This window comes from Strix uralensis, chromosome 3 (genome assembly GCF_047716275.1).
Source record: "Strix uralensis isolate ZFMK-TIS-50842 chromosome 3, bStrUra1, whole genome shotgun sequence".
NCBI classification, from domain to species: Eukaryota; Metazoa; Chordata; class Aves; order Strigiformes; family Strigidae; genus Strix; species Strix uralensis.
Genome location: NC_133974.1, coordinates 24905328 through 24930094, shown reverse-complemented (window position 1 = coordinate 24930094; position 24767 = coordinate 24905328). Strand labels below are relative to the sequence as shown.

The following is a 24767-nucleotide window of genomic DNA, read 5'->3' as shown; positions in this document are numbered from 1 at the left end:
TGGAATACATTTGAGGAGACAAAATAACCTCTTTGCTCCTTTCCCTCAAGAATTAACAGGTTGACATGAGTAAGTTGCTGAGTCTGTGGAAGAAACAGGGAAAGGAATTATGAATTATGAGTTTGACATTTCACTTGAATAAACAGACCATCCAGAATCATTGAGGCCACATAGTCAAGAGAGAAGTGTGTATCTGACATATAGATGCCATAGAAAATAGTGATAAATTACTTAGGATTATTTTTTATTATTATTGTCATATTGAGAAGAGGAGGAGGGAACATGCTGCAGATGAGATCCACCCTGCTAATCTCAATGAAGGGAGAAAAGCGCCAAACTGAAGTAATGTTTTAAATGTTTGTGCTGTATAAAGATATCCAGAATCTGAAATATTATATACAGCTCCACATCATTGTGTACAGAAGAAAAGCATTTATTTTGACTTTTTTACTTAGTTTCTCTATAATTTGAAGCTGACCATTTAAAGAATTAGCAAAAATGTTGGATCATGTATTTGTATTAGGAGAAATGTTCTGCTCTGAGATAGTTCACTTACCTATGATATGGTGTGTTTCTCTTTTTGAATACTAATTACAGCAGTTATAGATAGACAATTTAGGACATGAGACATTCTAGTTTTATTTCAAGTATGCTCTGAGCTACTCTGTATGTAAAAAAAATCAGAACAAATTATGTACTGCTGCTATTCTAGTTCTTGCACTTCAGTTTGAAAAGCTGAATTCTGTCTTTTGAAGTAGTGTCATATAATATCCACTCTGCAGATTCATGGTATTTAAATGTCAGTTTAGGTCATCTTAATAGCTACTGGACACTTTCAAGTGAGGAATACAAACAATTACATTTATTTTTTTCAACCAAGCCTGCAAAAAGTGTTAAAAACATATGTTTAAGAGAAAAAAATGGAGCTGAGTTTTCTGGTATGGTCTTTCTTATACAAACTTACATATATTTCCTGATGCTTACACATAATGTCACAATCATTTTTGCTAAGTAGGAGCCTGAAAAGTGCATACAGGAATATAACTGCTATTAAAAAAAAAAAAAAAATCATAAATCCTATCTCTGGAGGTAGGCATTTTATACTAAGCTGTCAGAAAATGCTTCATTGTACTAAGGATCCACAATTCTGGAGTCCCTCCTGGAATAGGACAGTCAAAAGGAAGTGGAAATCAGTACTGTCTATTAATAAATGTGGGCAGATCAGCAGAAGGAATAGTCTCTCTTCTGAATAGAGGTACTTTGCACAAAGTAATTAAAAAAGCGCTACCTGAGTTTTAGGTGCTCACAGATTTAGATAGCCTGATTTACTTTTAGATTTAGCCTTGTAAATGCTACTTTAACCATGAAGTCCCTTGTGGATTTAGAAGATAAAACGACCACTGGAGGAGCCATCGACCTTGGTTACGTATTAAATATTACATTGGGAGTTCTTTGAAACTCTAATTCTCATCCAGCTTCTGGTGTATCCACAGACAGATTTCTTATAGATCTAACTTACAGAACTTTAACTGCAATAGTATAAAGATTAATTGGCATATACTTTCTTGATTTCTTGGGAGGCTTGTACATCCCTTACAATCAGTGTAGCTAGATATTTGATATTTATTCTAGCCAGTTAAATACAGTGTCAGCACTCACTTCAATCACAAGCACTACCACATAGTGTAGATTTAGCCCTAGAAACTTAATTTATGTATATATGTGTAATTATTTATTTTATAGCTTAATAAAATGTGTCTATTAGTGAAAAAATGCCACTAAAACTATTTAGCTGAAGTATTAAGCACAGAAATAAGATCTTTACAATTAACAGCTTTGTTCTATTAAATTTTATATCTTTGGAATGCCTCATCTCTTTCTTTTCCACTTGAACCAGGAGATAAACACTTATTAATAGGTTCAGTCTCTTACTGACCCTTTTTATGATTATAATATGATTATTATTTTGTTTGAGGCAGGCAGATCAAACGACAGATCTTGTATTGGCTTCACTCAGTTTCATCCATAAACATAATCAGTGGAAATATTGAAATGTTAATGATCACGCTGGTTAAGATATAGACTAGAATTCAGTTCTACTGTCACAGCAGGCGTGTTTGCCCGCATGTTACCTGTGTGTCATACCTACTAAGGCTGCTATATACCAACTTACAGAACTTCTCTTATTTTTTCTCTTGGTAACAGGACATTATTTCCCTCAGCAGGTACCCAAAAAGAAAAGCAACTCCTACTCCTTTATTCCTTCAGTAGTCTGAGTCATTGGCAGTTTTCCCTTCTGATCTCATTCATCAGAGCTGTTAGAAATGTAGTCTATTTGTAAGAACTGGAAAAAACTTTGTCTTATCAGCATTCAGGAATACTGAAACAAACAGTAGAAAAGAATAAAAGAAAAAACCCACCACCCTGGCTGAGGAGAAAAGCTATTTAACCGTCTGTAAATCATAATTCACTTTCTCTTGTATGAATAACAAGGTAAATTGTGGCCAGTATGCACTGTTTAGTAATTAAGAAAGATATAACTATCCTCCTAATATGTGCTTCTGGATCCTCCAGCAAGTGAACAGATTCTCTAAAGAGAATAAAACAACAATAATACAAAAATTCAAAATCAACTATCAGTGGTCAGTTAGAGTGAATTAAAAAGAACAGGTGAGGTCAGTCACCATAGAAATGGTCTCCAGCTCTGAACAGGATTCTGAGCTTGCCATGTTGTTCTTACTCTTGCTCTGTCATTCAGTTTAGTTCAGCTGCAGTCTTTGCCAGTCTTCTCCATGAAAACTGCTTCTGCATGGAGTTATCCCTTTTCCTGAAAAATCTCTGTCTCTTACAGAAGTACTGTTGTGGCTTGAACTCAGCTGGTAGCCAGTCGCCATGTGGCCAGTTGTTTACTTCCCCCCCCCCCCCCCCCCCCCGGTGAAATAGGGAAGGGAGAAAAGAAGAAATTTGTGGGTTGAATAAAAAAAATTTAGTTAATAGTAACAAAAACAACAGTAACAATTGTAGGTCCAAAATGGGTAAAAATGCAGCAGTGGCTTACTGAGTGCAGCAACAGGTACGCAGCCCACCCACACCCCAGCATCAATCTGACCGCACCAGAAAATCCTGCCACACTGACCTGGAAACCAAAACAGGCCGTGAGAGAACACTCGTCCCCCTATATACTGAGCATGACGTCACAGGATATGGAATACTCCAATGATCAATCCGGACCCTGCCCTCCAGCTGTGCTGCCTCTCAGCCGAAGGAAAGTTAACTCTATCCTGGCCGAAACCAGGACAAGTACCCAACCTCTGGTGGCTTCCTGTCCCTGGCCAGTACCTTGCTCCTCGGTCTTATTCTTGATTTGATTTAACATTTGGCAGTGTACCCAACATCATGGAGTATTAAGATATTCAGAGTGGTCAGTACCCTGAGTGAGCAGCCTCACTCCAGCTGCATATTCTGACTTTGTGTAACAGCACAATGTATTCAGCTCTTCAATAATGCTGAAAACAGTAATCAAATCTTCTATTCCATGGAAATGACATCTTGGAATCTTTCTTTCCAGGAAGACAAATACGCTTTTCATTCCAGAACTGATTTGAAGTAACAGTGCTTCTCCCTTACTCAGAAGATCATTTAATGAAGTACTAGAAGGATATCTAAAAGTATTCCTAGAAGATATCTACAAGTATTTGTAGAAGAGTCGTTCAAGAGCAGGCTAGAGAGTTTAAAGGGTAATTAAAGAAGTGTACAACTGTCCTGTTTAATCCAAAGTAGAAATTTCAAGACCTTAAGGACTGCTTATTTTATCTATGAATTCCTAACATTATATCTGAAAACAAGTGCTTGCTGCAGTATTTGAAATTCACATCTTTCACTGTCTGTCTTTGTTATGCTACACAACCATAATAATTCTTAAGGATTTTTTTTTTTTTCAATGACAAAATAACTTCCCCCACTACCCCCAAATGTTTTAATTTCAAGAGGAGAGTAGGGGAGACTGTTCTAGCTACTAAGTTGCACCTCTAAAAAAATTCATCATTAGCTGGTGTGTTTCTTGTTTTGTGAGAAATTCAGTCTTCTTGGTGATACGTTAAAGATATGATGAGCTCATCTACTGTAACTGTGAGAGAGAAAAGGACAGTACAATGCTTAGTCCTGTCAAGAGGACTGTTAAGAGATGTCACTTCTTGGCAAGTACAAAACTGCAGCTGTTAAGTAGGAGAAAGTATGCAGAAAGTGAAGACCACTCAATTTAAATAGTTCTAGCCTTAGAAAACAGCTCAAAAGGCAACTTCATGAATAGTTCTGGTTACAAGCTTCCATGTTCTAGCTAGGTTTCACTTAAGATGTGGTCCCAAGTGGCTTGCCCAAGGTCACAAAAAAAGTCAGAGGAAGGACAGAAAACTGAACATTTATGGATCAGTTTATCTTATTTTCTATATCAATAGCTCCACTGCAGTAAGACCATCCCATAGTTAGCAGTTATTTTCTAATTTCAAGCTCTTTCTCAAAGTCAAAGCCTATTTGATTAAATTCTGCAAACCTTGGACAGTGGACCAATATATAAAAATTCAGTGCAAAATCCTAAAGGTTATATTGAAAAATGAGATTATCAATGCAATATGCCCATGGCTAACTTTTGTTACCTCTTCAGATTTGTCACACAATGCTAAACATTTTACTCTGAAAAGCCAACCGAAAATTTAATATCAGTTCCCAGACTAAAAAATCAGGTAATATATTGATTGACAAATGTATATTAAATAACTAATTAAGGAAATGAGAATTTTATTTAAACACAGTCATTTTAACACTTACTGAAATAAAAAATTAAAATTTACAGCCTCTTTCAGGATTTTTGCAGAAATAGCAGTGCTCAGTAAAATGCTAGATAGCTATTTTTAAAGGAAAATAAAAAGACTGCCCTGTGAATCAATAAAATGCATTATAAAGTGGCAGTATATTTACAAGTAAATAGCATTGCAGGGTGAATTTATAACCTGATGCTGGTGAAAAATGGAATTTTCCAAAGTTCTAAGTCACTGAGACAAAACAACATGTTGGGTTTATTTCTTTTGAAAAGAATGCTTCTGGATATCCCATAAAATTGCTCTTTACTCCTGACTCTTCATCAGCTCTGTCATTTCAAAGCAAATTACTGAATTTCCTACATTTCTGAATGAAGTGGTACTAGAAAAAGCAACAACTCTGTTTACTCTGAGCTATGTATTTAAGCCTTACACATATCTTATTGTGTGGTCTGCAAAAGACAAATGTATAATGGTAATTTAATTTTCATGTCAAGTGTTTCCTTTCCTTCCTTGTTATGTAATGTGAAAAATAAATGGTAATATATTTATTTTTTAAAGATTTTTTTTAATCATTTACCTATCAGATAAAATCCTGTACCTTCTCTCATTACTGATATTTTTATCTGTTGACTTCACTGAGAGCATGGTTTTCCATTTCCTTGTGTTTGAGTATTATATAATACTAAAAGAGTAAAATACTTTCTCATGACTGGAGAGAGATATTTTGCAAAGTTTAATCTTTGCAGTTGGTGCAAAACTACCATTACCTGCAGCAAGTCTAGAAATAACACTGGAATCCAAAGCACAGTGTGAAAACTAATACCTAATGTCTTTAATTTTACAAGAACTTAATAGCTTTGAAGACTGCAGGTGAGTGCTAAATAGTTTTACTGTAAGTAAGCCACAAAGACAGCACAATATAGTTGTTATGCAGTAATGTGGGACAGTTTCTTCTCTGTCTTCCCCTCATGACCTTGAGCAATATAAAGGCATGATATAGTATCAGGATTAATGAAAGGACAATATTTTTAACTTGGTATCTTCCATAAACTAAAATAAAAAGAGAAAAATGCATTTGTACATTTCAGGCATGGATAGCTTCAGTTCAGGCAAGTCTTAATGAGTGATAGATTTTGCAATCTTAAGGTACTCTTACTATAGTTTATGGTGCCAATTCCTTAACTAAAAGCAAGCATAATGTAAACTTCTACATTCCATCTGGTGGAACTGTATTGAATCATTGGTGAGTCCACTTCACTCACCAGAAAATTTCAGCTTTGTAGAGCCATTGGAGCACTTAACAGTACTTGTTAGCAATCATAACTTGTGTGTGGACCATCAGTTGAAGGAAATTAGATGCATGCTTTCAGTATGGTCAGCCTGGTTTTTGCAAGCTCAGTTGTCTGTTCCCAGGGTCTGATGAACTCAACACCTGTGAAAATCTAGTGTTTTCAATTATCAGAGTCTCCATCTTTCATGATGCAGCTTTATCTTTAAGAAGCCAAACAGTATCTCAAGAGGTTTGCATAACTACCTGTGCATTGTGGAAGACCTCAGCCAGCCCCACCCCCAAAGTATATATGGTGAATGCATATGATTCTGACCTGTAGCTTCTGTGTGACTTGTAGAAATTTCCCCATAGAAATGGAGGAAATAGAATATATTCCACTTCCCAATATTTCATAGGGAAAATATATTTAAATTATAATTTACTGCTCAAACTAAAATTGATCCTTTCACCTCTACTTTTTAAGAGGTATTTTAATCAGGCTAAATCCCATATGTTTAATTATACTAAAAAGGTAAATATTTGACAATTTCTCCTCACAGTTACCAAATGTAGAATTTTTTAGCTATGTGAAAATGTATTTCTTTAAATTGTTGTATTGATCTAGATGTAAATATTAAAAAATGTTGTTATGAGTGTGCAGTCTCTTTGCGACTTCAAGAGAAGCTGAACTAATAAACTCCCAGACTGACTGAAATCTGTGTATCTACTGAGCCTTATGTTGCTTCATTAAGCTGGAATAAATCTTATAGTCAGCTGCTTAAAACAGAGGTGGATGCAAAGGAGAGTTGTTCTAATTCCCTTGGGAAACCCAAACAGAACAAAACAAAGTGAGAATTTCTTTTTCCTTTTTTTCTAAACTGCTGATCCACTCTCTAAGAACTGACAAAACCACTACTGAATTTATGTAAGGGTAATCTACTCTCAGGCCTTGCTATCACGAAGGAATAACAAGGTTAAGTGGGACATACTATTTTATACTAGCTATTTTGGTTATAGCAAGTATAAAACTACTGGTAGAAATCCCCAGCTGCTAGAGGAAGGAGTGCCATAAATATATTGGTAAACTACAGAGATCCTGTATAATAGCCATGTGTTGACAGGTGCAATCCAGTGGGGTGATGATTTCCCAGTGTGTGAAGATGCTAGAGTTTATTCAAAAAAACCTAAAGGAATTATCTTTAGCATGTGAAAATGATAGGGTTTTTTATAGTTTCTGTTGCAGAAATTAATAATTATTTTTATCTGACTTTTTCAAGCAAGAGACATGGTTAAACTTTCCTTACCAATTTTCTAAACTAAAATATTTTTATACTGAGGAATACTGGAGAACTTCCATTTTCAATTAAAAGTAACAACTGCCTATGGCTTGCTGAACTAATAGAACAATACTTTCAAACATTTGTTGATCATTTTGAAGAAATACAATGCCATCTGAAAGAGTGTTCTGGGCACAGATTCACATGGGCAGGTTTTGGATAATGGTTTCTCCTTGTATAAGGAGAATGGCCTTAGGCACTTATGTCATCTGGTATCAACATAACCATATTTTCCTGTTCAATAGTATTCAATATTGTTATTTACTTAATGAAGTAATTTATTAAATTTAAATTAAGGAAGAAAGAGTTTCAACTAGCTTCTTAAAAGTAGTTACATTGTTGAACTTCAGAACTTTAATTACCTGTCCTTCCTTGTTTATCCCTTCTTTTTCCATCTTTCTGGTTTTCAGTAATCTGTCACTTCTTCATTAGAATGAGTTTCATGCAGGTTTATTTCTGTTGTCTGTAATAATCAGTGTTACTCTATTTCTACTGAAGGACTGACTTAAAGCCTGTGATGGAGTATATGGACCATCAACTTATTTTGCTAACTGTAGCTTTCCTGTCTTCTAAAAGCCTGGATGAAATTATGTGGAAAAATATTATATAGCGCTTTTTATATTTCTTTGTCTGCTTGAAATATATATTTTTTGTCATGGTATTTTGATTGCAGCTATTATTTCTATGCAAATCTGTATTTTCTATGAAGTCTGTGATCTTATTTAATTATAAGGCAATATCTGTTACTAAGCATATTCTTTCATATACCCATGTAAGTAATGCCCTTGTATCTCATTATTACGGTTCCAACTTAATACTTTTCATTTATGTCTTTCTGCAAGAGAGATATCGGGGAGAAAAAAAAAAAAAGCGTTAAATCCAATTTATGTCCTCTAATTTGGTGAAGAATTCAAGAGACAAAACAAACTATCATTTTTTAATGCAGTCAAAATTATGTAGACCAAAATTACTAAAACAACTGTGTGATTTTTTATGCATAATTTCATGTAAAACAGACTGGTTTGCCCTTTTCTGACCATGTCATTGTTTTTTAAAATAAAATCTAATACAGATGATTTGGTGTATGCATAGACATTTTTATAAGCAAGTTTAATCATGCCCCTAATTTGCTGCCCTATTATTTGCAGTAAGACACTGTCTTGAAATGGCTAAATCTTATGTGCTGCTAAGTGCAACGCATGAGAAGTCTCCCAGTAAATGCCTTTGCAAACAAAAAAAGACCTCCTGCTGTATATGTAGTCTGACCATTAAAATTATTCTCAAATTCATTCTTTTATTTTGATTGGAGTAACTGACATTTTAGAGCAAATGCAGCAAAACTTATGGCAGAAAATTTATTTCAGTTAATTCTGCCTGTGAGTGTATTTGTGGGTTGAAGCTTTTGTGCTCTAAAATCTTTCTTTTCATACAATAATACGAATTTTCTAAATTCAAAACAAGCCCAGTATGTTCAATTCTTTTATACAGTTATAATTTTTTATACCTTTTCTCCATATATTGTCATGGCAAGACATTAAGTATACATGTCTTTTTTTCTTTTCCAGTGACCACATTACTCTTCACTATGTGAAACAAGTAATTTCTAGTACACTTCATAAAGAATAATTGAAATGTTTTGGATTCACTTCTGAAGCATCATTATTTTATGACCAAAATTACATCTAGAAGTGTTAGATTTTTTTTTTTTTTTAGTATGAATCAACCTTTCCAAAAATTAAAATGTCAATAACTGTAAATCTAAGGATCTTAACAGTTAATCAAGATGTCACTCTTAATACAGTAATTAGTGCATCTAATCTCTTGTTTCATTGATACAGTGTCATTGCACTTACGTGTGACTTCTTGGCTGAAAAGAGGTTGATATTTACATATGTCAGCTTTTATTTTCATCATAATAGAGAGATAAAGTACTCATTCATTGTAAAGTCTTGTTCAGTTTACAAACTTCTCAGTCTGCTCTAGAAAAACTGCCATACCTTATAATATCTTTCCACAGTGAATTTTAGGGTCTTGTTTTTTCTCTAGCCTCCATGCAGTATTAACAAGGCCTTCTTCTAGGTGATTCTTGCAATTTTTGGTCTAGCTTGAAAATTTTTCAAAACAAATCATTGAAGGAATGAGTATTCCTGGGTTTATGTAATTTTTTTTTTTTTTTAAATCTAGAACCTTTGTATAAGTTGGTGATATCACTAGGAGAATGAGTAAATGTCCAAACAGATTGCCAAATCTTGTTAAGTTTAAAATTGTAGGAATTGCAGCCTGGAGCATGGACATCAAATATTTGTTACTAACCTAATGGCTGCTGAAGAAAGATATGCAGTATAATCCATCTATACATAATATTTTTTGCTTCAGAGTCCAGCCCTTCAAAGCATTTCATCACATGCTTTGCAAGAGCATGAGTAGATCATTAAAGTATATTCAGATTCCAAATGCATCTAAAGCAGGGCAGCTTGCCTGGAATAGAACCAATATTATAACAAGGGAGAACTCATGTTGCTTGTCTTGCTGCATGAAACATATGTTGCACCATCCCTTCCTCCTGCCTTATATTGCTCCTTGATTAAAGATAAACACTTCCCAAATGCTGAGCTAAATTAGGATGTTAATGTGTCTGCTAATTGTTTATTATTATGATTACAACTTTTTAAAGTCTGAGTTTACAGTTACTGCCAGTCTTTCTCCTGTACTATTGTGTTAGAGTCAGAACATGTGAAACATCTTAAAGGAGTTCTATTCTTACTATGTGATATGCCAAGTAAAACAATAGATAACACAAAGGTGTGAAAACTCTAGTCTGCGTGATCCCAGCTGAGAAAAATGGAAGAGATCGTGTTGATTGATTGCCAGTCAGTAAAGAAGAATAGATTTTTTTATCAAATAGAAATATAAATCACCAGTCTTAAACATAGAGGTTCTATATAGACTGAAAAGGTGTCCATCGTGCTAATGAACTCACAGCTTCTCTTCAACTATTTCTGCAGAAAGGCCTGAGAATATATGTTTTGCAGTATATAATAGCACGGCATGTCAAGAAGTTCCAGAGTTAAGTTGTGTCCACTGAGTATGCTCTGTCTCTATACTACAGATATGTCTGGTGATTGAAACATCTTCGATGTTCCCAAACCCTCTGTTAAAAAAAGAGAATGGCAGAGTACTGTTAGACTGTCCAAGTAACTAATATTTTTGAAAAAAACACAAACCTGACTAGAATCTTTCCTCACTGTTCTCCCTACCCTGTGACTTTACATACTTTTTCTAATGTTAGTCTCATGGAACACACACCATTTTCTCTGTCTGATGGTTCCTTGAAGATATGTGTGCAACTGGGGTAGTGTGAAGAATTATTTATGTAAAGCAATATCTTACACTGATATTTGCCAGGATTTTATACTCTTAAACTCAATTTTAAAACAAAGAGGGTATACTGAGAATGGACTAAGAATATATTGAGAGAGGCTGGTATTATTTATAGTGGTCCTAAATTTATTTATCATAAATACAGGTTTATAAATGTCTAGTTTATATTCATAATACAGAGGAACATTGTTAGTGCTTTAAGACAAATGCTACTAATTAATGCATAGCTGTGCCAAAGTTTCTGCATAACTGATGCTGATTTCTAAGTTTTGCAAGATTTAAATAGGAATATTACCTTCCATTTTCCATAATACTTTCATTGTTTTGAAAATTTAAAATTCTAAAATGAAAATTGAGATGATAGTTAAAATACAGATAACATAAATTCCAAAATAATGGCAGGTAAAGGTTTTAAGCATATTAACACGTAAAAGTATATGGATATATTTATAAATACACTTAAGTTTCTAGTGTCCCTGAACCACTAAAGTTACTAAATAGTTTCACTAATTTGAGAAATTTGTTCCTTTTTTCCCATCTGGAAAGATAAAATCAGACAGGTTTGTTTTAGAGGGAATTGGATTTACTTTGTTATGACAGTGTGTCATGCAACCGCCATCTGTTAAAAAACACTTGACAGTTCATTGGGGAAAGTAGAAGCTAAAATCTGGGCCGTGTTTAACAAGGCCTGTAGACATCCAGGAAGATGTGCCAAGTTCCAGACATATGATACCTGCTCTGTTTCAAGAGACAGTATTGCTCTGGGTAAATGATAGCCTAAATCACCCTTCCCTGATACTGGTGTGAGAGTGTGTTGACAGAGGAAGCTAGGGGCTAAGAATAAAATTCTGCAAAGGTCATCATCCATCTGGGGAGGTCACTTCATTCTGTGCTGTAAGTAAGGTCTCAGTCAACATTTACTGGTGTCCCAAACAAAATACTTACACATGTTGTATATATGTCTGTAAAAGGAGGTAGCTTCACTTCAATGTGTCTGTGCTTAAAATATGATAGCAAAAGCAGTGTTCTCCACCTTGTTTTCCAGCTGTTACCATAAGGTTCAAGTTTAGTAAACCTGATATGTCAAATAACTGTATCAGTCATATTGCTTATTTTAGTGTTTTGGTGATTCAGTAGTCAGAATTGAACCTCACCTCCAGTAACATAGTTACACTTCTGTGCTAAAAGTAGTAAATATTTGATTTTTTTTTTCCTGAAAAATGGAAGAAATGTTATAAGGAATATTATTTATTTTAGGGAACATCAGTGTACAAGCAGGCTGCTTTTCTAGCAACATCAGTTTTTGACTATAACAACATTTCAATGTTGAGACTTCCCAAGAAACTACAAAACTAAATTCTCAGAATAAAATACGTATTTACTAGCTAGTATAGATTTATTCTGAAAGCTTTTATTCACAGACATACAAATCTTTACCAGTCTAAATAATATTAGTGAAATTAGCAGGATTGAGTTCTTGGTCTGGAGTGTTTTCAAGCTGCTGAATTGTAGTTGCTATATTTTTGTCCAGCTGAACTAGATTTTTACTCATGTTTGGTTTTTTATTTATCAGGAAATAAATTTTTAAGTAAAACACATTTTTAATTGTGTCTGCAAAAACATTTCTGAGATTATCATAATCTTTCTTCACCTAGTTTAAAGAGAAATTTCTGTGACAAACAATAAACAATACAATAAGTATTGTTAAAAAGATGTGGAGAAAGAGATGATTCCTTTCCTCTATTTTTAAAACATTCTATATGCCAAAATAAAAATGAATGTAGACAAATGTTGAAATATACTGAAATTGTTGCTGTTTCTCTACTTTAAGAAGAATCTATGCTCAGATCAAGCATTTCGGTACTTACAAGTGCTTTGTCTTAGTTACCTTTTTGTAGGGCTGTAATGCAGTTTTTTATTTCTTTAAATCTTCTCTTGTAAAACTTTGTATTTCTATATAAATTAATTTTCCCTGATGCTTCCAACACAGACATAAAGATTTATGGCTCTTACCATCTGATTGTATGTATCCTGCTTGTCACCACTCTTTTTGCTGCTGTATTTGATTTGAAAGCATATCACTGTGTGGGAAAACCAGCCACTTTTTACATCTAATCTCTCAACACCTTTCAGCTATATGCTGTCATCTGTAATCCTCTCAGGTTTATGTAATTTATTTTGTGCAGCTAAAATATTTCAACTAACTTTTTTTTTTTTTATTCAGGAAGAACATTTTGCTCTGTCCTTAAGGGTTTCCCAAAAGTCTTTTAAGATAAAAATGTGATCCAAAGATTTCTGCTAGCTTTATTCTTCTGTGGAGGAAGCAGAAAGACAGGACACACATGTGCATATGTGCAGGATAGAAAGCACATGTGTATTCAGGTTTTTGGTATATTCACAATGTTGTGCTCTGTTATTTTATGTCTTTTCTTTATGATTAATTACTTTTAATTCCACATATTACTTAAATACCTTTTTACAGTTGAAGAAGAAAAAAAAGTGAAAATTGAATGTTCAAACTGTTTTGAGTTTTGAAAGGACTAGAAGTTTATATATTATATACCTAGCATTATTTAAATATCTGATAGTCTGAAGGGAGAAAGAACGGAGGACAAAAGGAACAAAACATGGAAACAAGGAAAAAATGGGGTACCTTCTCTTTCTAGTCATATCTGAAAGCACAAAATAGAGATTTTGAGCCTCATTTACATGAGCACATATTCAGATGGTTAAAAATGCATTGCTCTGTGTGGTTTTCTGTACATTTTTGAGATGAACATTACCTTCATAAAAATATTTCTGTATTACAGTTAGGTTCATGGCTTTTGTCTATTTCAAGTATTATTATGGACACAGTCTTAAATGAGATTTTATTTTCTTATACTATCTTAATCTTACAATAGTGTGTTGTGAATATTTCAGAAAGTGGCTTCAGGAAATGTTGTTTTCCCTGTCTGAGAAAAGCTGTGGATCCTAATATATCCATAAAAAGATGACTGACCATGGGAAATCAATCATTTATTTTCCCACAGAGGCAAATCATGGTTTTTTGTCATAACCAAAGAAAATAAACAATACGCCCACTAAATCAATTGTATAGGGCTTCTTTTTGGTAATAATTTATACTGTTTGAAGAAAAAATTATGAATATGCATATGGTTAAATTCAGGCCATGGAAGTTGATGTATGGTTAAAGTGAAGAAACATCTTTACAGCTGCAAGTCTAAATTAATTTTTTTCCTTTACTTTGCAGTGACCCAGGGTGGGGATGCAATTGCATCTGATACATGTCCTGATCCTGGAATTCCTGAAAATGGGAAAAGGGTGGGCTCTGACTTCAGGTAGGCACATTTAATTTTTGGCACATTTAATTTTCTGTATCACCAAGAGGGAGGTATTTCCTGTTACGTGTATACAGAGCAAGCAACTACAAATATGTATCATTTCCCTAGTTTTAAATGTGTTGAGTCTTTGTCAAAATAGCTCCAGACCATTGCATATCTTGAACTGGTTTTGCTAGTTTCTTTTTTAAATCAATGCATTTTAAATAGGAATTTTAGAGCATAATAATCCTGTCTGTGTAGGAAAGACAGAACTCTCTGGACAGCATAGAAGAAGAGAGAATTGTCTTTTTTTCCGCTATATAAAAGTTGTTACACAGCTTGGGGAACATGGCAAATTCAGTGTCTGGGCCATGATGAATGCCGTCTCCTTGCTTTTTTTGCTTTCATCTTTTGTTATATTCATTAAAAAAAGAAGACGAGGTCAAATGGACCTTTATGGAGAAAGGAGGAAGGTTGCTCTTCACCTGTTGGGGAAAAAAACAGAGACTTCAAGGTGTGGCAGAGAAGAGGGTCAAAGGAAGGAGATGGGAGCTTCCAGCTCATACAGATATTTATAAATTGCTCAGCAGGGAATGGACAGTCAGACTGAAGAGTAAATGGAAAGGAAAGCTTTGAAGGAATTAGAAGGAATTATGCAAAGTTCTCCACAACTCCAGAAAGCAAGTTAATCAAACCTGGTTCCTGAATCAAGGCTCTTCCAAACTAGGGCATAATTGACAAGAAAAATAATTTTTAAATCTATTATATTTCTGACCTACTCTTTTTGGATTTTTCTCTATTTACCCTCAAAGGAATTTGAGAACTCATTAATAACTCCAATGTTAAGAGAGTTAGCTATATGTAAAACCATGATTTCATTAGCAACAGGGCAGCAGTTAAATGTGTTTTTAAAAATAACAAAGTGAAATAAGCTTTTCAATACATAGGCTAGAGAGAGACAAGCTGTCCAGAAGATGTTTGCTATTATCTTGTTCTATATATTCTGATTCAACTTGGCAAGTACAGCTGCTGAAAGTGAAATTCTATGATACTAAAATACAGTATGCACTTGCTGACCAAAGGTTTGCTGTTTTAGGAAAACAAATGTAATCTAGGTTTTATTAATGCTTGATGTTTTGAGGAGAGAAACATCAGTTGGTAGAAGACTAGGTAAAAATGGGATACTAAAATATAACTCTTCCTCAAGATGTATTAAAGTGTCTGTGTGTATTCATCCAAGGGATACCTGTACACTTCTACTGTTAATTTGGAGAGTATTTTGCTTTACTATTTGTGCAGCTATGCCTCAGTTTCCCTCCTCCGCTTGAGTCTCTCCTCATAGCCATAAAGGATGCAGAGCACACCTCTTCTGAATTCCTCCAGATCGAATACTTAGTTGAAAGAATTAGGGGCAGCATCTAGGATCACTCTGTTATTAGTGGAGAGAGAAAAGCATCTCTGGAAAGAGTTAATCCCATAGCCTAAATGTTTAATGGAAATTAGTTTGAATTCACACCTGAAGGTACCTTTCTTACTCCATTAGCTATAGATACTAGAGAAGGTTCAGTAGATCAGGATGGTGAGGGAGCCTGAGCACATGACGTATAAGAAGAGGCTGAGAGTTCTGGGTTTGCTCAGCCTTAAGAGAATCAGCAGGACCTTGTTGCTGTCTACAGCTGCTAAACAGAAAAGCATAGAGAAAAGAGAGCCAGCCCCTTTTCAGAGGTGGACAGTGATAAGACTAGAGGCAATGGACATAAGTTTGTACATGGTAAATTGCTACTACATTCAGGATTTTAAAAAAAATAATAATGTTTTTACTATAAGGATGGTCAAACACTGAAGCAAGTTTCCAAGAGTGTGGAATCACCATCCAGGGAGGCATTCAGAGCTCATCTGAACAGGGCCCTGGCCCCTTTGTTCCAACTGTACTTAATGGGAGTGAGGCATTGGACTAGACAATATCCTCTTCTAATCTGATTTATTCTGTGAATCTACGAATCCTGTACAGATTTATGTGTTCATGATACACTGTGGGCTGAGCATTCTCATCTAGTTATGGTCCAAGTCAGTGGCATACTGTTGTTACAGTTGTTAAGAAACAACAGCAGGTCTAAGAGCACTGGTAAATTGGAAGAGGGTAAGAGAGAGAATTACTTCTTTTCCCCTCTAGACTGTAGTCTGTAATTAGAAAGAGAAAAGAATCTAAAATAATTTTGGTGAAACAGGTCCAAAGATCCAAATGTGGGAGCCCCAGCCATGGGAAAGCTCAACAATAAAATTTCCAGCAGTACATTAAAATATCAAGAAGAGGGAAAGCCCAAAAGAACCTTAAAGCTCAAAGTATATTTTAAGATATCTGATGGAACATAACATCAAGGATCCTTGCAAAGCATAGATAACTCTATTTTGAACATTCACTTATGAATGAATGTGGGTTAAAGGTATCTTAAATGTCTGGAGCTTACTTAAGAGCAATGCTTACTCAATTGACAGAACAAGGCTATTCCCCTCCTTCCTTTACCCCATTCAGCCTCTGATAATATTTTCATTTCACCTAATGTATCTTCTTGTTCATGGAGATAAATGAATGCATAGGGTGTTCAAAAATAGCACAAGCAGCATCATATAAGATATGATAATAAAATATATCTTGTTCACTTATTTGAAACAATAAAAGTTTATTTTCCTCCTAAACCTTACTTGTTTTCTGAAAACTGATTATGCAACATTTCATGTAGTGTAAACTTATTTTTTTATTTATCTGTTTGAAACATATCTTGGATATCTTAGTTAGCTTGACATTTAAATAGAGAATTTGGCTGGAATTTAGTTTTTCTTTCTCTGAAATGACAAATCAAGCTCTTCCATAAGAGAAGGGGAAATAATATTTGCTGTTGCTCTCATTTCTCCAATGCAGTGAAAATACTGTGGAGAGTAAAAGAAAGGCAATGTTTCTTCTTTTCTGAGAGGCAAGTATAGACACCAGAAGGAGCTATTGTTCTTGTCAGGAGAATGACAACTATGGATATTAATCTGAACTAAAACATGTGAAAATGCACATTATTCAAAATCTTTTCCAGTCTACTGAAAGACATGTTGTGAGTGGGATTGATGGAAAGTCAGAGGGTTTATTTTCAAGACAGCCTGAGACCCAACTGATTCAGTGATGACAAATTCTTTGAAAAGGGTTTCATCATTTTCAGCATAATAATGGCATTCATTCTAATATCATAAAGCAAACATAAAGGTATTTGAAATCTTAACCTTTTGATTCTGTCCTCCTGCCACGCTTTTACTGTGTTCAGTTCAGGAAGTAGGGGAGGTGATTTTCAGTGATTTCAAAAAAAATCCAGTGAATATTTGGATTCATTTTGAGGGAAAAAAGGCAACTCAGACTTCGCTAGAAGAATGAAAATTAACACAATTTTAGGGTCAATATCACATTTTATTTTTATGTGAGATCTCAGAACAGTAGATTGTTAAACAAAATCTAAAATGGATATATACAGTAACATTTCAGCTCTCATTAAATAATATATGGTATGTGTGATACTGTGAAAATACAATCATCTTCCACAATTCCACTGACACTTGTAACAAAAATAGCTTTTAGATTTTAAAATTAAATGAACTTTCTTATGCTTAGTATTTCTTACAGTTTTTTTTCTTTTTTAAAAATGGCTTCTTTCAGTCAAATTCTAGCCTTCTTTATAAAAGCACAAGTTTTGCTTTGATACAGTTCAAATTTAAATTAGAAAAATAAAAAAAGGGGAAACTGATTTCTTCCCCCTGTTGAAACTTTACACAGAGAATTAACAAAACAAAACAAAACACTTCCAGCATCCAGAGATTTGCTCAATGACTAGGGAGGTAAAGATGTGAAAAAAAAAAAATAAAAACATTCATTGTTAACAACTGGGAATTAAGTGAAGTAATAATTTCCTTTGAAATCACAGATCAAATATGTCAAAATACAGCTTTAAAAGGATGCCCCATTTTTTAATGGAAAAATGTCAAACAGAATCAATGGAGAGACTCAGCAATTTGGACGTTGCTTAGAGGATAAGGATTTTTTATTGTAGACTGTATGGCCCAGGTGCATCCCTTCCACTAAGATGCTTATTTAGATAGATCTGATTGTCTGGAAATAGAAAATACTCTAGTGATTCAGCTTCCTGAAGATTTCTCCAAACATCTAAAGTTATATTGTTCAATTCAGGTATTTGCAACGTATGTATATATAACAACTATATATATACACACACATTTCATTATTAATCGGTTACTTACACAGACTTCTAATTTCCTTCACATATATTATGGTGTGACAGTTCCTACTGCCATTCAGCAGTATTTAGAACTTTCCAATACTTTTTTGCTTTTTTTTTGTAAGCCTCGACAGAATTAAAATTATATTAAAAATATTTTCTTGAAAGTATCAGTTGTCAGACTTCTGTCATAAACCTGATTTCTCACTATAGGTGCTTCAGAAGGATGGGTTTTAACTGATATTAAAGCAGACTTAGTGTGTAGTGTAGCCACACATAAACCACATCCAGAACTATCACAGTCATTCTGGTAAAACCTTTGACTGCTCTTCTGTAGCCTACCTGAAGTTTAATTAGAATTCTTGAAATTACTTTCAAAAATCGTACTTGTCAATGCCTATAGCTGGCATTCAGGTTTCTCTCCATGTTTAATTCTAACACTAAGGAGCTTCTGAGTACTTCATGTTCCTACCTTGGTATTTAAAATTTGACATTTTTGCTAGATTTTTTGTTTGTTTTTAATATGTTGTAGTCAGCATATTTATTTTGTGTCACTTAGTTTCTGATCAAACATTTCAAAAGATGATATCCACTGTGTAGAATATATGAAAAATACATATGGAAAAAAATACAATATACTGTATAGAATAATAGTGAAACAAACTGAATCATCATAAGTGTATAGATTGAATTACTGTGTAACATTTTATGTACCCATTAATAATATTTTTAAAATATTGCTGTAATGCTGAAAACCCAGTCTAAACATGAAAAATTTCACTTACTGCATCAGGGATCAGAATATTTGTATTCCTACTGTGATTTTTTCCCCTTCTTTCTTTCTTGGAGGGAATAATTAGGTATGTTAAATTATAAATTGCAATTGCAGACTTCCAATAATTATACATTTCATTTCATTGCAATTTTTTGTATGCACACAGTTTTGTAATTCTCCTTACATGTCTTGATAGTAGCAAACTTCAGGGAAATGTTGAAGCTTTCATGTTGGTTCACACAACATTATACTTTTGGGAATGTCTTTATACAATATGATTTTTAAATACAATTCTTAATTTACATTTATCACAACTAGGTAGCTGTCTGTTTCTTTCCTGTTTCCATAGAACAAATTTTCAGAGCTCATAATTTTAGAAAATATGAGAAAATGCATTTAAAAATAAGGTGTTTAGAGCATTAAAATGTCAGATTAATTAATCATAATATTTTCTTTACCAATAAGATGAACTAGTTGTTTATTAATTTGAGTTACGTATTTGGAATCATGCTTGATCTATTTTTCTGAGGGTTTTAAGAATTTTCTGAAGGATAGTAGATTATGACAAATATAAAATAAATACAGTTTTAGAAAATTATACTATTCTTCAAGAATTTCATGCATTTCTGATAAACTACTGAAGGAAAAGGCCAGTATTTTCCTACCCTTCTGATCTTTTCACATTTAGCAACTCAAGAACCAAGTGTTAATATAAGTAGTTTTTAAATCTTTCCTAGATTTGGAGCATCACATTCAAATTTTAAAATTAAAAAAATATATATATATAAAGGAGCCTATTAAAGTTTTGTGAAAGAACTATAGAAGCACATCATAATAATGATAAATAATATAGTTTATCTTTTGTGAGATCCTCTGAGAAACTAATAGAATACTTCTTGAAGGGTAGGAATGAGCTGGACATTATTGAATGAGATGATTTTTTATTCTCCACAGCACAATTTTAATCACCTTGCTTTTTTGACTGCCATTTACCAGTCCCCTGTTGTTTAGGACTCAATGAGTTCGAAAGACAAAGTTGAGAAATCTGCTTTATCAAGATCACTTAGTTCACAACATGAGATTATCAGATACAGATTTAAAAGTGCAAGAAGTCTAACAACAAAACCGGTTGATTATGATGGGGAACACAGAATGTCACAAATAATAAATGGAAGCAGAAATGTAAATACTGTTTAGGAAAGCTCTCTTTGAGATACACAATAACTACAAACAGTTTTTAAATTCTTCATAAATATTGTTCAGCATTGTTCAGAAAGTAATTATTTATTAAAAAAATAAAGAATGAAGTTATAAATCATTCCAAAGAGACAAATTTCAAAGTTACAAGCGTAACAGACAAATTTCAGTCCTAATAAAAGTTATCATTTAGCGTAATTTTTAACAGAAAATTTCAACAAGGTCAGGAATGTTTAATAAATGATTACATTTTACTGAAATTCGTATTTTCTGGTTGTACGTGATGACAAATTACCATATCCAACCGCTTATTCTCTCATTTAAGAGAATATGGAGAGGTTGAAATTATTCTTGATGTAAATTTTGTTGCCTGAAAGATGATTATATATTTTCTTTAAAAATGTCTCCCTAGTCATTCACTGAAGTCATAGTTTAAAGGATGAAATTTAGTATCACAATGGCTTTATATTCCTGGCCTTCTTTAAAAGGTGAGCAAACTAAATAGTAGACCAGTTCCCTATAGTAAAAACTGTTTTTTATGAATATAATAATGTTGGAATAGAATTTTCCACCTTGATTTCTTTGTTTGGACCTAGAAATTTTGTCATTTGTGACATTTACATTTATTTGGGGAGGTTGGTATTTAAAATACATTTTAATTCTTTCCTTATTCCTCCCATTTTTCTCCTAGGGTCGGTGCAAGCGTACAGTTTTCCTGTGAAGATAATTATGTGCTACAAGGTTCTAAGAGTATCACTTGTCAGAGAGTGACAGATACACTGGCTGCGTGGAGTGACCATAGGCCAATTTGCAGAGGTAGGTGCTATTATCTGGAATTTTCCTTGAAGTTTGGAACGGTAATTTATAATTTCTCCTTATAAATGCAATGAAATTATGTTCAAAACAAAGCAAAACACCATATATTTATATATTATATATATGTGTCTGTATATATATATGATTTTATATATCCAAAGATCTTTCTGTAGCTTGAAGCACACAAAGATGCAGAAACAGTATCAATTTAGGGAACTAATTTCCTTTTAATAGTTTGCATTTCACTTAATCTTCTTTTTGTCATGTTAAACATATTTTAAGTAGAACTAGTTAGTTAGGTTTAAACTTTTCTAATTAAATTCCTAAATAAGAGCTCCTCACAATCATATTGTGTTCCTATCAGTCCCAGATATTTACGAAGTCCTCATTTTTCAGTAAATTCCCTCCTCTTTTATCTGTTTTGCTCAACCTTACAAATGGCCTAACCTTCTGACTTCTATTCTAAATGTTTTCTCATTGTGGTCTGAACCAATGAATAAGTTCTTCCCCCTGCTTTTAAGAAGGAGGGGGGGAGGTGGCCTTTTTTTTGTTCTTTGTATGTTTTTCCACTGTAATCTACCACCTGCAATAAGAACATGGAAGAATACGTAAATGCTGTCAAAATACTCCAGAACTAGGTATATAGGAGAAATAAAGAGTACATATCTATGTATAGAACTTTTCCTTTTTCTCAGTAGAAAAATTAATTTGAATTACACATTTGGATTGTACATGTTAATGAAAGCCTTAACCCTAGAAATGTTCTTGCGTTATGTCCTTCTAGAATCAGACAACCTAGCCAAGACAGGCACCAGAAAACAAGAAAAACTGCCACCATTAATTTTAAAAAAATTTTAAAAAATTAAAAAGCGATCATACAAACTGTTTGGTATACTTTGTCATTTTGGGGTAGATCAAAGAGGTGCTTCTTGTACTCACAAAATCTTATGCTGAATGCCAGCTACCAGGGCAGCAAATTATAGAGAGACTGTGGAGGGAGGATTTGCAACACCTGGACCTAAACTTTTGCTTGTTCAAGAATGAGCTAAAGCATAATATCATTTATATAAAACTCATATATTTGTAGAAAAAGGTTTCATTACCTACCTATTTCGTAATATCAAAAAAATATATTTTCCACCTATTGCCAGAATAGATTTTTCAGCTTGTATAATTATATATGTGATACACTTGTAAATTATGCTTTCTTCATTAAAGAGTGGAAACAGTTGTGGTGGGTTGAGCCCAGCCAGCAGCTAAACACCCACCCAGCCACTCACTCACTCACTCGTCTCCAGCAAGGTAGGGGAGAGAACTGGCAGAGCAAAATCTGGAAACCTGTGGGTGGACATCAAGGCAGTTTAATAAGTGACGCAAAGCTGTGCATGTGACCAAAGCAGAGTAAAGATTTTATTCACTACTTCCAATTAGTGGGCAGATGTTTAGCCATTTCTTGGAAAGCAGGGCCTCATCACAAGTGATGGTTACTTGGGAAGACAAACCTGTAACCATGAACATGCCCATTTTCTCCTCCTTTCCCTGAGCTTTTATCGCTCACCATGTTGTCATATGGTATGGGATATCCCTTTGGTCAGTTGGTATCAGCTGTCCTGGCGGTGTTGCCGCCCAGCTTCTTGCCCACCCCCAGCCTGCTTGCTGTCAGGGCAGTGTGAAAAACAGAGGCCTTGATGTTGTGCAAGCACTGCTCAGCAATAACCAAAACAGTGGTGTCTTACCAACACTATTCTGGTTAGAGATCTAAACCACAGTACCATACAAGCTGCTATGAAGAAAGTTAACTCCATTCCATTCAGACCTAATAGAAAAGTCTATAAAGGTGGCTCTTGGATAAATTATTACACTCTATATGTAACATGGGTAATATTACATAGGTGCATCCATGTGAAGACTGGACAACCTAAAACATAGTAAAAAAGAAATAAATAAAAATCATACCTCCTACTCTTTCCAGATCAACAAAGCAACTGTAATTCATAAGTGCCTCTTGAGCTTAGTGTCTCTGTAGCTCAATGTATCTAAATGAAAAATCTAAATTTGGTTAAAGATTTGGTTAGAGAAAAATCTCAGTATTTGGTTTCACACTACTGCAGAATAATGTGTCCATGCAACTCCACTGTTCACTCTTATTTGGTAGGGTTTTTTTACATCTCCTGAATTTATTTTTGTTTGCTAATATATTGCAGAAATGAGCTGAAGTAATCTATGCATGCTAAAAGTACTGCTTAGCAGAAAGGGGCTATTTGCTGCTGAATTACCTATGTGTTATTCTTAGTGTTTGCTATTCCTTTCAATTTATTGTCTGCAAATATTCCTATAATGCTTTACTCCCTCTAGTAAACTTCGAACAAAATAGGATAAATTAGTCCCATACTTCCATTAAAACCTCAGTTGGAAGACAAGTTGCTTTCCTCAAACATACTTCCAAACTGGAGCTAAAATTACACAACAGTCTGAGGGTCAAATCGGCCAGTCTCTGGAAGTTATTTGTTTTTTTCTAAACACAGATTAACATTGTTTAGGCTGAATGGTGTATAATTCTTGTTCAATATTACAACATTACATGTTTGTGGATGGTGGGAAGTGAAAGATACAAGTTTTATTTGTAGTCCATATTCTTCCCAATCCCTTTACTGACCTTCAAGATGCCAGTATTCATGGTGTTCATACCAAGTATTTAATAACAAGTAGTAAGAACTGTTTATCACATTTTCTAATTGATCATCAACTTTAAGTGGAGAAGCTGATAAAGTACATGCAGCTACTGTGGGCTTCATGACTTCAAGCCTGTGAGACATACTGAAGAAACTGAACTTTGCATTACCCCTGAATGGTGACTAACAAGGTTCAGAATTTATGCAGCTGATGAATAGTCACAGGAACCATCTTACTGTTAGCAAGTTGCTTCATTATTTACATTAAACAGTATCCACATAACAACCTTACTTGCAAGGGCACAGCAGGGACTGGTGGGCTGCAGGGTCTGCCCAGGGTGGCAGGACAGGGCCAGGCCTCAAAGCCAGGGCCCATCCCACCACCCCAGGCAGGGAGTAGGGCAGGCCACGGGCAGCCCCAGCCTTGGACAGTGGGAACCTCCCTGGGGAGGGGGACAGACCACAGCCAGACATAGACATCAGACCCCGGATGGGTGTCAGTATCAACCAAGTCTGTGAGCAGGCACAGGCATGACTGTGGTGGAGCTGCAGGCAGCTGCTTCTGAGACTTTGCTCAGGCAGAGGCTGATGGTCCAATCCCACTCTGAGATGGATCCCCTGGGACCACGGGCAAGGAGAGGTGGAAGGCCCCAGGTGAGGTTGCTCAGGGAAGTTTAGGCCTGTTAGTGTACTCAGGAACTGAATGGTGCTAATGTAAATGTTCCCAGTTTTCTTGAATTCCACAAAAAAGCCTTACAGCAATTCATTCTTGCTTTCTGTAAGTGATATACAAGGCTATCTAACAATTTTTGTGCAATGTTTTGCAGTAACTGCATTTCCTAAACAGACCTCTGGGCAGAATTTCAATTGTAGTTCTTGCTTGGCTTTTTTTTTTCCCCCTCCTATTT

General features: G+C 34.5%; 1 protein-coding gene across 1 annotated transcript in view; it reads left to right on the top strand.

Moving 5' to 3' along the window:
* Positions 1-24767, top strand: part of CSMD1 (CUB and Sushi multiple domains 1) — a 1283073-nt gene that overhangs the window by 815784 nt on the left and 442522 nt on the right. The window contains exons 8-9 of the mRNA XM_074861694.1: positions 14059-14146; positions 21063-21187. Coding sequence (XP_074717795.1) covers positions 14059-14146; positions 21063-21187 — 213 coding nt within the window. The remainder of the gene's footprint in view (positions 1-14058; positions 14147-21062; positions 21188-24767) is intronic.